At 39.6% G+C, this 13593-nt stretch overlaps 1 protein-coding gene and 1 long non-coding RNA gene across 6 annotated transcripts; one reads left to right on the top strand and one right to left on the bottom strand.

Moving 5' to 3' along the window:
• Positions 1–937: 937 nt before the first annotated feature.
• Positions 938–4246, bottom strand: LOC125563143. 5 transcript variants are annotated; one of them, XM_048728016.1, is made up of 5 exons: positions 3522–4239; positions 3310–3363; positions 2055–2295; positions 1628–1820; positions 938–1482 (listed from the first exon to the last, which is right to left on the bottom strand). In XM_048728016.1, the coding sequence occupies exons 3-5, from the start codon at positions 2258–2260 to the stop codon at positions 1120–1122; spliced, it is 762 nt and encodes a 253-aa protein (XP_048583973.1). In that variant the 5' UTR covers positions 2261–2295; positions 3310–3363; positions 3522–4239; the 3' UTR covers positions 938–1119. The 5 variants fall into 5 exon arrangements, 3 of the variants coding, with proteins under 3 accessions (XP_048583973.1, XP_048583972.1, XP_048583974.1); XM_048728015.1 differs by lacking the exons at positions 3310–3363; positions 3522–4239 and adding an exon at positions 2548–2845; XM_048728017.1 differs by lacking the exons at positions 3310–3363; positions 3522–4239 and adding an exon at positions 2458–2542.
• Positions 4247–9723: 5477 nt separating this feature from the next.
• LOC125563045 lies at positions 9724–12770 on the top strand. Its single transcript, XR_007308072.1, has 2 exons — positions 9724–9917; positions 11027–12770. It is a non-coding gene; the product is annotated as an uncharacterized LOC125563045 (long non-coding RNA).
• The last annotated feature ends 823 nt before the right edge of the window (positions 12771–13593 follow it).

Raw genomic sequence — 13593 nt, 5'->3', positions numbered from 1 at the left:
TTAGGTCTTTTTCAGAATAACCTCTACTGTATGGTGTTGTTAAATAGTTATGAAAGAGCTGTTCTGTCTTTGATGCAGCAAATGACAGGGCTTTGTCCCTAATTTGACTAGCACTGACATAACTTGAAATGACGCTGCGTAGCACACTATGCCAGATTTCAACTTTCTTTTCTGTTATTAGAGCCATCCATTTCTTTTTAAGTTCATGGTACTGTGAAAAATGTTGTTTGTGAAAAGAAAAGTCACTAAGCATCGAGAGTGTTGATCTGTCATAATGATGCCTTTTCCAGATTATAAACAGTAGAGATAACTTTAACATCATTGTTATATATGATTCCATGTCTCCAGACCTGAATGTAACAAGATAGTGGAAGAATGATATGGGAACCACCTCATCTAAAAGAAACAGAATGGAAGCATACTCTATGTCTTTGCAGAGCTTGAATTTTAGGAGAACTTTATCACGTAATTTGCCCCACGCCAGAAAAACAGCAGTTATTACCAGGCTGACGCGAAAAGGCTTTGGCTTGTTGGGTAAGTCAGATCCAAATGTCTCTTTGTACACTTTTTTAAATAAGAAGTCATAAATTTTTACAACATCTTCTTGTAGATTCAGGAAAACATGAAATGGGCCCTGCTCTGGGATGACTGATAGGAAACTGGCATCTGCATTGACTTCTTGAGCAATGAGTTTCTTTTGATAAAACCAAGTTGGCCAGTCCCCGGGTGCTGGTACTACAAATTTTTTCAAGTAATGTTCCAGTTGTGGACAGCACAGGAATATGTGATCAATGGCTGATTTATAGTCCTCCATACTTTTCAAAGATTGCTCAAACTCATCTATTAAATTAGTAGACTCAAGGGTACAGAGCTCATCGTGCGACAACCCAGAAAAGACCCTACAAAAAAAGAAAAAAATGATAATTTGGCATATTTAATGTTCCATATTTGTTTTTGTTTTTATTTTACTCTACTAATGTAAGAGGTACATATTTATTGGGTGGTAGGTCCATATAGGGGAATAAAGTATTGTGCCTGGAAAAATATTTAGGAAGTGTCAATATTAAAACATTTTTTAAAAAGAGAAAACAGTATTTTTCTTATATGGATTGCTGACCTTTAGATAACTACATTAAAATCCATAGAATACCTCAATTCCTTTAGTTGTTGTTGGATGTATTTTGGTGAAATGCATTGGTGATTTGTTTCCAAGTACATTTTTGATAACACTGGTCTTTGAAACAACTCTTTTATGTAGTCTAGAACAATTCCTCTGCAAATTTTATTTTCATTCCCTATCTTCACAATCACTCGGCTGTGTCTTGTATCTCTTGTAGGAATAGGAACAGCAGGAATTGAAGGATGGATGTCCAGTAGGCCACTAGCCATGTGCGTAGCTAATGATAGCTTCAGATTTGTTGGTAGTCTAACAGTCAAAATATTATGGAAGTCATCCAACAGTTGTACAATTAGGAATCCTTTATGAAAATTTTAAAGAAAGTGAAGCATCAGTTATCCCACTGGCTTGTTTAAATTGAAATGGTTCTTGCTTATTCTCAAGTATTGTTTTTATTATTCTCTTATTCACTATTTACTAAAATAAAAATTTGTACCACACTAATCTCACCTCTGTTGCCAGGATAACCTTTCTCACCAGTATGTCTGGATATTTTGTTATTAGTGCTTTCTTGTGAGAATCAATATTTCTAGGACTTGTACTGAAACCAAGTATCCTTCCTGAATTGATTGCTGTCCTAGAAGCACCATGATGTTGTAGGAATAGCCCTTCATCCTTTTGTAGGGTGGAAGTTTTCTGAGACCTGGTAAAATAAATTTCTGTCATTTAAAAAAGAACAAAACACTAGTGTTCTGGTGCAGCTTGTATACATTGAATTATAGTATAAAGCATGATATTGAACATACCTAGGCCCAATTATGAAATTGGAGCAGATAGAAAGGGGGAGCTTATTACAAAATTTAGCCTCTAGAGGGTTTTTAGAAAGGAAAGTAATTGGAGGTTAGGGAGGTGGGTCTTAATGGAGCATTTAGGGTACCTGAAATATGCCAGTGTGTGAAGGAGAACAACAGTTCTTTGCTCCTGTACAGCTTGATGTTCATCTGAGAGTCTGGAGTCCTCCCTTGTTATTGAACTTAAAAGCATTTCAAACAGACCTGGAGAGTGTTTTTGTGTGAACGCTTTCATTGCTGCTGGCTCATATAATGGAGCTTCACTACTGAGGGCATGATGGTATAGAGCCATCTGAAATTGTTGCACTAGTTGGCCCAGTGAATTACCTGTTGATAGCAATGACAATAAATTATTGAATAAATTATTTGCAGTTTTAGTTGGGCTTGATCCATCACTGGGGTTGAACACTGATCAGCCACATCGGTGCTGATCGATAAAGCTATTATAAATATTAGAGCATGCAGATATATTCGATCATACAGCTGTACCTTCATCCAATTCTTTGATTGTTGTCTTTATTTGGTCCTATACTTGACTATCCATTAACACGTTGCCATTTGGGGCAATTTTGATGGTACCTAGGGGAGTTTGCAGCTCTTTCCATGTTTCCAGGAGATGAATGTCACATGTCTGCTAGAGCTTCAAGTCTTGAAAACAGCCTTCCAAATTGTTGCTTTGTTTGATCCAGTTGGGATATGGTAGGTGCTGACATAGATATATCTTGCATACTTTCATGGAGGTGTAGAATAGGGGATCCCGTAAACTGAAATATCTGAAATTTACAAAACAGTCAAAATGGAAAACAAAATAAGAATAAACAAACTATCTAAAATAAATAACAATAATTAGCAAAACGTATCATCTTTTGGGGTGCAGGTTTTCTGTTGTGGGTGGGTAAAATGGGGAGGGGTCATACCTGTTTTCTAAATTATTGTTAAGGGGGAGTCAAAGGTTTTCTATTAGATATTAGGGGAGGGTCCAAAGATATTTCTGAAAAATTGCCTTAAATATCCCAGCCCACCCTAGCTCCTCAATAATAAAATGTTTCTTGTCTTATTCTATTCCACCTATTCTAAATTAAGGAGTTCCTTTCATTCTCTCATAGAAAATTAATAATTTTATATGAATTGGCTTGGTGGAAAAAAACTTGTCAAAAAGCTTATTTGTCAGAATTTTTACAAATTGTAAAAAAAAAATATTTCTTTTTCAACAAATGCAAAAATATTGTTTGCACTACTACTTCTCAATAATTGATAAAGTATTTTTTCCCACAAAAACAAAAAAAGGCTGAATTTTATAGATAATTTGTGTGTTTCTTCAGAATGTACAAATAAACAAACCTTTTGTAGTTGTTGTTCTGTGCTGATGGCGGATGTACTACTATTTGCTTTTTCCTAATAAAAAGAACGAAAGAATGTTCAAGCCTTTTCTATGTACTCGTTTTTATATTTTGTTAAACAGATTGAAAATACAGGAAGAAATACATAGCAATTTACAGCGAAGAGGCACTGCAGAGGAGTGGTTGTTTTCCCGAATAAAAATATACACTTACCTCGACTGGTTTTCTACTTGTTTGAGGACGGCTTTCAAATTTCTTATAGGCGAGCAACTTGCACCGGTAACACCACCGAGTACCAGGCTGGTATTCTGCCACTGTTAGCCCAATCTCGTCAAATACCGGATAAAAAACGACTTGGAATAGGTTGCTTGTTCAGACGTGAGGGCTGTTGTTTATCGTGCATGGGACATGAGCAGCGCAAGTTGCTTCTTCGTAACATATCCCAATGTCGCCGGCAAACATGCGAACCTACCGGCAACTTAGCGACACGACTAAGCTCCCCGGAAAGCTGGTAAAGTCGACCAATGCATCCTTTTCCGTTTCTAGTTTTGCAACTCATCATACAGTGTTGTGCATCGTCGTTTGCATGAACAAAACCCAGCGAGGCTACAACTAAAACAACTATAATGGCGACCACGAAGGTCTGCCGGTACGACATCCGATGCTTATCCATTATTTTCGCCTTTGGTGCAGGCCGTAAAGTAGGTGGTGCAAAATTTCAGAGATAGAAAATTTCAATATCTTGGTGATGTAAATTTTTCAGGCTTATTTTTTTTGTGTACTTCTTATTTTTTTTTAAATTTCGCGGCCGGAAACTGGTTTGTTTTGTTTTGCTAAACAATTTTAATAGGGGCGGGCGCCCGGCAATTTCCCGCCGGAAATAAGAGGCTGCGCGTGCGCACTACGTTCTGCAGCGGTGTACTCAGTGCATAGCTCCGTAGAGAGAGGCAAGAAAGCTATAGTATAGCTCAAAATTGGTCGAAAACACATTATTGAAGTAAACACAGTCTATTTATTAGCCTTTTGTTATAACAAAACGAAAAACAAAGGGGATTAGATAGGTTTTGAAGTGATGAATTTTGAAAATTTGTTGTTTATTCGCGCGCGCACCTGAATGACGCAATTTCAAATGAGCGCGCGCACACTGTTTTTGAATTTTATTTCTCAATTTAAACGAGCGCGCGCACGCACGCAGTTTTTTAATTTTATTTCTCATCTCAAGCAATGCCGCTACCAAGCACCTAAAACTGTTAACAAGAGAGTGCAATAAAAAGATCGCCGCATTATCTCAGGAACTCCTCCATCACAGAACATTATTAGAAAGGTCATGTACTAACAACGCTTACATATTTTACTGTCGCAAACTAGATTCCAAGGCTCTCTCGCTTAAATCGCTCTTAGAAAACCGCCGCAATAACAAATATTCTCGTCGTAACCTCCCTAATCCCGACAACGATAATACGTCTACTATTACTCCCCAAGCCGCTCCTAATACTAACCCACCACCGGTGGCGACACCAGCCCCTCAGCGCCGACGCCGCCGTAGACGAAGAATACGTAAAAACAACTCCGTTGTTACTCTTGACAGCACATCGGTAATAAACATCTCCAGCACTTCTCTATCGCCCGAAGAAACTTCTGTTCTTGCTCGCGGCCTTACTATTTGGCCTACACGACGCAAAATCGACTGGTCTCAAGTCAACGCTGATATATGTGATTTCAATCGTAGGATGCGACTAGCTGAATATTTCTTTAATGAAGACAAACCCAATGATAATGATACTCTCTCTTTTGACAGCTCATTTAACCCTTTCCGTAACAAAAGCACTTGGACTCCCTCTTCAGGCAGGGATAGCTCACTCGACACCTTCCTATTCTGTCAAACTACAGATACAAAACTCTACACTTAACAAGACTCGCTCTAACATCACACCTGGTAAACGTAACGCTTTAACACAACTCAACCAAAGGCAAGACATCATAATCAAGCCCGCAGACAAAGGATCTGGCACAGTCGTAATGGACAAAGACTGGTATATTAATGAATGTAATAGACAACTTAATGACACTAAATTCTACACACAATTAGATGCCGACATTACTAATGACATACAAAAACGAGTCACAACTTACATCAACCGAATGCACACGGACGGAATAATTAATCAGGACACTAAATCCTACCTCACACCCAAAGACTCTAAACCTGGACGGTTTTACACACTCCCTAAAATACATAAACATGGTAATCCTGGACGCCCTATTATTTCCTCCAACTCCCACCCCACCGAACGCATCTCAGAATTTGTAGACTACTACCTCCAGCCATTAGTAAGTAAACTTCCATCATACGTTAAAGACACTAACCACTTCTAAAACATTTTATTAAAACTCAGCAACCTACCAACAGACTCTCTCCTGGTCACACTCGACGTCTCTAGCCTCTATACTAATATTCCACATAATGATGGCATCAACGCTTGTCACCACTTCCTTCGCACATGTAACACTAACCCCATCCCTGCTGGCACTATTTGTGATTTAATCCGCATGATCCTCCAAATGAACAACTTCTCCTTTAATGACAAACACTACCTCCAGAAGCATGGCACCGCAATGGGCACACGCCATGGCACCCTCTTTCGCCTGTCTCTTTCTTGGTCTATTTGAAACCAACGCTTTGCGTGACGCCCCTTACAAACCCCATACGTGGTTAAGATACATCGACGATATTTTTGTTGTATGGACTGAGGGTCTAGACAAATTGAACGCTTTTGTAGATTATCTTAACAGCTCCCACTCCTATAACAATGTACCTTTTCTTGACGTTAATGTCTCCCTTGTTAATAGTAAAATCGAAACTGACCTCTACTCCAAACCTACTAACAAACACCAACACCTTTTTTCATCTTGCCATCCTCATCACACCAAAAAGGCCATCCCCTATAGCCTCGCCCTCCTTATTCGCCGCATTTGTTCTACAGAAGAAAGCTTTAATAACCGCTGCAATGAACTCACCAACTACCTCCTCAAGCGTGGCTATAAACCCGCTTTTCTCAAGAGACAAATCCTACGCGTTGCTAACACTTCCCGCATTGACGCCCTACGCCCTTATAATAACAACCACAAAAACTCCCGTCGCATCCCCTTTGTCACTACCTATAACCCTACACGACCTAACATCAACGACATAATCCGTAGAAACTACAACCTTCTACTCTCGTCTAAGCGATGCCATAAGGTTTTCACTGAGCCCCCTCTTGTCGCCTTTCGCCGCTCACCTAACCTCCGCGACATCCTCGTTAAAGCCAAGCTACCTTCCGACCGCTCTACCACCAACCAACCTCCCGGTGCTTTCCGTTGCGGAAAAAAACTGCCTAACCTGCCCCTATATTAGAACCGATGGCCTGACAAGCTATACATTTTTCTCAACAGGTGAAACACGACCTATAACCTCCCACATAACCTGCAATATTAAAAACGTGATTTATATGATTCAATGTAACCGCTTGTAACCTTCAATATATTGGGGAAACTAAACGCAAATTAAAAGAACGCTTTAATGACCACCGCAGAACTGTAGACTCCCAATCTCGGTCCATACCAACCCACGCCGCTGAACACTTTCTAAAACCTAACCACTCCGCTTCTGACATAGAGCTCATACCTATTAAAAAAATAAGAAATAACCGCGACTCTATCCGCAAAGCAAAAGAAGCCACACTGATAGCTCGCGCTGGCACTCTTGAACCCGGTGGCCTCAACCGGCGTGAAGAAACCGTTTAGCTACTTAGTAATCCACACCACCCTATTTACCATCTTCCATAAGTCACTCCTTACTCAATTACTATTTTTACCTTTTGTTAGTTAATCATCAATGAACTTTGTACATATACTAGCTGTAACATGCCATTGTAACTCATTTATAACCTGAAGAAGGCAGGTATTGGCCTGCCGAAATATCGTTCTAAAAAACATAAATCTGCGTTGTTGTTGACTTTTTCTTTTAAACCTTTTATAGCGCGCGTTCGTGTTTAAATGTACTAGACAGGGGCAAAAAAATTGCATTTCAAATTGTAATGTAGTGTTAGCTTATATTTGCTTGATTTTTTGCATAGATGTTTCTTGTGTAATAAAAAACAAAATAAGCTTTAGTATTTTTGGTAGATAATCCGTCCTTGAGATATTGCAAATTGAAAGACTCTTGATTTGTCTGAAATTGACCAATTTGGGCGAAATTGCTAATTTTTTCATGATCTATGGCAGCTTTGCTCAAACATATCTCAGGAACGGATCATCTACCAAAAAATACTAAAGCTTATATTGTTTTAGATTATGCAAGGAACCTCTAGGCAAAATATAAACAAAATGTAATCTAACACAACCTTACAATTTTAATTTTGCCATTTTTTGCTCCTTTTAATGTACTAAGGGTTTTTGCTTGCCTCAACTCAGTCGGAAGGCTATTCCAAAGCACCGCACCACTGTAGCTGAAACTATCCTGTAGATAGTTGGTGCGGGGCTTTGGAATAGCTAGTTTGCGCTCGTTGTCTCTCAGCGTATAGCTGGTCATGCTGCTGTAAAAAGAGATGACAAGTAGTCCAGTGCAAGACCACGCAGCGATTTATGGACCATAACAGCTTTTTGAAGGTTCCGTTGGCTCTCGAGTCTTTTCCAGCCTAGCTGACGAATAAGAGGGTGCCATAGCTCGAAAACGTCATAACCTATGCCGCTTGGTTTTGTAACTTTTGAAGATTATCGTTGTCCAAGGCGACAGAGCAATTATCAAAATGTGGCTGACTAAAGAATTGTAATGTACCGCAATGTTGTAGATGGGACAAATTGTCTAATACGCTCAGGGCTCCGATGCGGGATGCAATCTTTTTAGTTAATTTGTGTATATGATCACCCAAAAAGATTTTCATCAATAAGCACCCCAAGAGATTTGGTATGGGCTACTTGTTTTACGGGTACCCCTTCGATTGCCAAAAATTGTTCTGATTCGAAGGTTGAAAGACGTTGTCTGGAGCCAATAAGCATGAACTCCGTTTTTATTGGTTCAGGGAGAGCATATTAGCGACAAGCCACTCGCCGACATTCACAAGGTCTTGATTTTAATAAAGATGTATGTCTTCGATACTATTACTCGCAAAAGTTAGGTCGTCAGCGTACATGCGTGGCTTTGAGTGTCTAAGCAATTTGGAAGGTCGTTGATATAAGTCAGAAAAAGAAGTGGACCTAATATTGTGTGCTGTGGAATTTCACAAAGAAGCGTGCGATAATCAGACAGATGACCGTTCATGAAACGTTTCTGGTTCCGACCATGTAGATAAGACGCAAACCAATTACTCGCAGAACAACCAAAGCCGTAAGCATCTAATTTTAAAGTAAGAATTGAGTGATCGATAGTGTCAAAGGCCTTCTTGAGATCAAGAAAACTACCGAGTTAACATTGCCGCGGTCGATGTTATATACCCAATCATTCGTTGCCTCAAAAAGGGCAGTGACCGTAGAGTGAAGGCACCGAAACCCTGATTGACACTTAGATGGAATATTATTGTTGGCCAAGAAAGCATAGGCTTGATCGTAGATTATCCGTTCGAATACTTTCGCCACAACCGGAATGATTGAGAAATTAACGGAAATTGTTCATGTCCTCTGCTCTCCCCTTGCTTTAATATAGGAAAATGGTTGATCGCGTTTTTGCGAGATAGTTTAAATCTGACTTATTCTCTGCTGTCAGACTGTGTCTGTGTTCTAAGCTTGATTGTCCACTCTCAGATTAGGTTCTGTTTAAGGCCTTAGAGAGTTTTATCCTCGCTGTTTGGTTGAAGCAGCCAGCGCCATAGTAAGTAATGCCATGTTATTACAAAATGCAGCACAAAATGCAGCAGCCTTTTTACAGTATCAACCTTGCAAGAAAAGCAGACGCGTTAAGGAGCAAACTGTCGTCATAAAATATGTCTGACCTAAAAAAAAATCGGTTCCGATGCATGGAATCCAAGGTGGGTTAACTCTAGAGTCTTATTTGAAAGAGTTACTCACGATAAATTAGCCAACAGTCACATCCGCCACAACTTTCGATAAAACTGCAGGTATGATACCTTTTAAAGTCGTGCTTACACGTTAGTTTAGGAACAGCTTTTTGTTGGGGCCCGGGCGTCACTCTTATGACTCCCATGTTTAACTAATCAGAGTTCTTCGTGGAAACAGGGAAATAAATCAACACTAGGTTGAAATGGCATTTCTTTTTTGCGCTTCTGTGAAAACCGAGTAGTTTTGCTGACGTTTTGAGTGTCAGACCTTTGTCGAAGCAATAAGCCAGTTCAGAGTTTAAGAAATGCCGTGAGGGACTGGGCTCTTTCGCAACCTCGTCCCCATGGTCTTCTGGGTAATTTTCAATATGGCGTCTACCCTGAAGACCTTGGGGACGAGGTTGGCTCCTTCGGGCCAAAAGCGATTTCACAAGAGAGTTTGTATTGCGGTCTTGAAGAAAAATCCTTTCTACAAAACCGCTTTAAAAGATATGGGGAAATCATTCATTGCCACACGGGAGGACTTTATTGTACTTCGTACAGGGGGCAATTTGGGATGAACAGGGCGCAAAAGGTATTTCTACGGAGCAATTTTCTGAGTACCCTGAGTCATTCCTTCACTCAAATACTGTAAACGTTTATCTGCGAACTCCGAAACGGAGTATAAAATGCATTGGTAGAAATGCTGTTTCAATTTTTATGCCGTAAAATTCAAATCAATATTGTTTTTTGGTAAAAACAAAATAATTTTCGTCCACGAAATTCAAGTAATATTTTTGCTAAAATCTAAGAACAATATTGCTTGAATTTCGTGGACGAAAATCATTTTGTTTTTACCTGAGGTACCTAAGTTAATTGTTGTTGCATGTTTTCATCGATGTTTTGCGAGCGGAAGTCGAACAAATTAGATCACTGAGCGAAGTAAATCTATCCGTAAAAATATTTATCGGGCCGTATTCATAACAAATCGCGGTCGATAGGTAAAACAATAAGTGTGCAACACATGAATGTGGTTGGTTTTCCCATATCTTTTAAAACGGCTTTGTAGGGAGGATTTTTCTCCAAGACCGCTCATTTGGTCCGATTCGACCTAGTCCCCCACGTCTTTTCTTAAACTCTGAACTGGCTTATGAAAGATATAGTGTTGATTAATTTCCCTGTTCCCACCACGCCTACGCAGACCTGCTAGTAGTTGTCTGAATTTGTTTTTAGTGATATGAACTTTTTAAGGCTTGGGTAAAGACGGAGAAAGTCTTTTTTTTCTTTTACCATTTATTTTCCCTCGAAATTAAGATTTTGTTTTACATCAAGTATTTGTTGATGGCATGCTTTTTAAAACAACAACAGTTAATAGAGCTACAGTGGTACCTCTGTAAAGTAGCCACTTCTTAATCTCCCGAAAGATTGTTTAAAAAAACTGTATTTTGGGTCCTATTACGATTGCGCGGCTACCTCTATTGAGCGTTCCAAACCATAAATTTTGCAGACGCTGTTGCTCTCAGCATCTATCTGGCCGCCAGAAAATCCCATTATTTGACCTTTGTAACAAAGATGAAAAGGCTACTATAGAGACGGACGCTTGTATAACGAGCATTCAAGCGCCCAATATGACTTTGAGAGCCAAGGCTTTCATCATATGGTGTACCGTATTATCAGTTTAACTGCTTTTCTGTTGATTCACAGAGGCACGGATCAAGGTCGGCAGCCTAGTAGAGGTACCACTGTATACGCGTATGAGAAAGGTTTCCACAAACTGAAACCAAAGAGCAGTTTGCGGTAGTACTTTCAAGTTCTACTCGTTTCGCGATAATCAGCGAAAATACACATGCAATTTGCCACTTTTTTTCGCTATCTAATAGGCGACGGGCACTAGCAGATCACGTGACTTTCTTGGGGGTGGGGGGCAAACTATCGCGTGCTCAACCTTTTGGCGGCAAAATAACATCAACAAAACACAAGTTATTTAGTCCTTACAAATAAGCCAGAACGATTCTCTTCAAAAGGGTTTACTTTTTTAAAGGTTTTTATTTCTCTGGCGTGTCGAACGCATCCCATTCTGAGTTTATTTTGGCTTGAATTTGTCGAAAAGTCCCGTGATCAGTTTAGTGAAGTCGCCTGTTACCTGACTATTTTGACTATTTTTTGTAATTGCGATAGCATGAAGGATTGGAACCCCGTTCCAAGAACACCCAGAAACATTCCTTATTACCACCTTTCCGCCTTCGTAGAGCCGGGTAATATTTTCAGAAATTATGGCGGTTTCAAGACCCTTTTATGTGTGAATAAACGCGGGTGTGCTTAAAGCGGGCTTCATGTTCTCCTTAATCAATTCCCCCTTCTAAAGTCTATAGGCCTGTTAAAATCGCCTTCATAGGAATACCTATTAACAACTATTATTGACCACTATCCTAAAAGTTACAATGCTATTAAGGTGATTCCATCACTTGTCACACAGAGCTCACGTAAACGGTTCGAACATTTAGTATTTTCTCCAGAGCTTTGCGGTGTGGATTTTCGTAGCCGTGCCCAGGGATGAATGCACGGCTTGCTCTCTTAGAAGCTCCGACTTTTCATTGATACATGCAGTACGAACTTCTAAATCAACAACACCACAAAACTCGGGAATAATCTCAACTTTGTTCAATCCGTAAATGTGAGTTCCCTATGATAGAGTTTTAACTTGAAAAATTAAAAGTTGGGTATAATGCACGCAAATGATTTTGAATAGTTCTCTCCAAAGGACCTGCTATAACAGGATAAACATAAAATGCTTAGATCTTTATCAGTACATAATCGTTTGAATACCTCAAAAGAAAGGAAAACCGTTGAAAGAAATTACTGAAACATTTTGGGAACTTGAAATCAGTTCGAGTTATTGTGGAGCTCAAGTTATCTGACTTCGATATATTGGGGTTGTGGTTATTTGAAAGATATAGAAATCGAGGGAATCACCTTAAACAACTTTCCGAAAATCTTATTTGTACAATATTTGCAGTTTACAGGCGTTTATTATTGTAATAACTTCCCCCGTTATACTGGTGCGGAAAGCACAACAGAGCTAGGCTCCAAATCCAGTAACCCAGTGTGTGTATTATATATGTAAGCACTCGGGGTCGTCAACGCCAGAGGGGTTATTGCGTCCCTAATGCTTTTTTTACGTTCCTTCGACTCAGGCTTTAGTATAGTGCAGCTTGAAGAGACGGAACCCTTAGTGACCTTATCCGAAAGACACGGGGAATAACTTCAACTCGCTTTTGAGAAACACGGATCAAGTCATGGACTCGGAAAAATCCCCATTCACAGCCAGGATTCGAACCTAGGCCACAGCGTTATGGACGGACCCGCTAACACCCTGGGCCGTCTGTGCTTCTATGACACGATTAGTTTTCATACCGTATTTTTGAATAAAAAATGTTAAAGTAACACACAAAGTGTCCGGTCCTTTTTAGTTTTGGCCAGATAATTATGCTCACACTGATACCACACCAGTTCGAATGAGGGGATTGACACACTCCATTTTAAGCTGCTGCGACGGGAAAAATTCGCAGTTTCGTGTGGACGGAAATACCGAAAATACGATTTTTACATTAACTGAGTCCCTACATTAAATACTACCATATTCTGGAATAATATTTACGGCAGCGATTTTATTTTAGAAACTATAAGCGAAAAACTTTTTTAGGAGAATTATAAGCATGACACATTTCGCGTTATAATCTTTTAATCATGTTATCATTAGACTCGAAATTGCCCGTTACCGAGCAACGTGCCACGAGTGTTGTGATTTGTTTCATCGGCGCTCGCGCTCACACTTCGATTACTCTGTTCTACCATTTTTCGAACATTTTTAGTATATATAACAAAGAAAAAACATGCCTCGCAAAAAGAAGAATCCTTGGGAAGGTAGAAAAGCCAATGTATAAGCCCAGTGGCAATACTGGTAATATCTTATCATACACGTAGGTTTTCCTCGTTTTTTGTCGGTTTTCCACGCTCGCACGTAGATACTCAAGTATGTGGTCAAGCAGTGGTCGAACCCTATTGGCTAACGTGCGTGTCCCGATTAGGTGTGAAGTGTTATAATCCGAAAAAGGGATTAAGCATCAAGGAATCTTTAAAAGCGCATTACGGCAAAACAAAAACTAGACCAAAAAACGCTAAACTTTTGAGTTTATGTACCATATAGATTGCTCGGAATTGCATAAAATTTGGCAGTTCGATAGAGCAATACCTCGCTAACAAAAGAGTGT

The sequence above is a fragment of the Nematostella vectensis genome, chromosome 5 (genome assembly GCF_932526225.1).
Source record: "Nematostella vectensis chromosome 5, jaNemVect1.1, whole genome shotgun sequence".
Classification (NCBI taxonomy): Eukaryota; Metazoa; Cnidaria; class Anthozoa; order Actiniaria; family Edwardsiidae; genus Nematostella; species Nematostella vectensis.
Note: the sequence above shows the minus strand (reverse complement) of the source record. Positions and strands in the feature narration are given on the sequence as shown.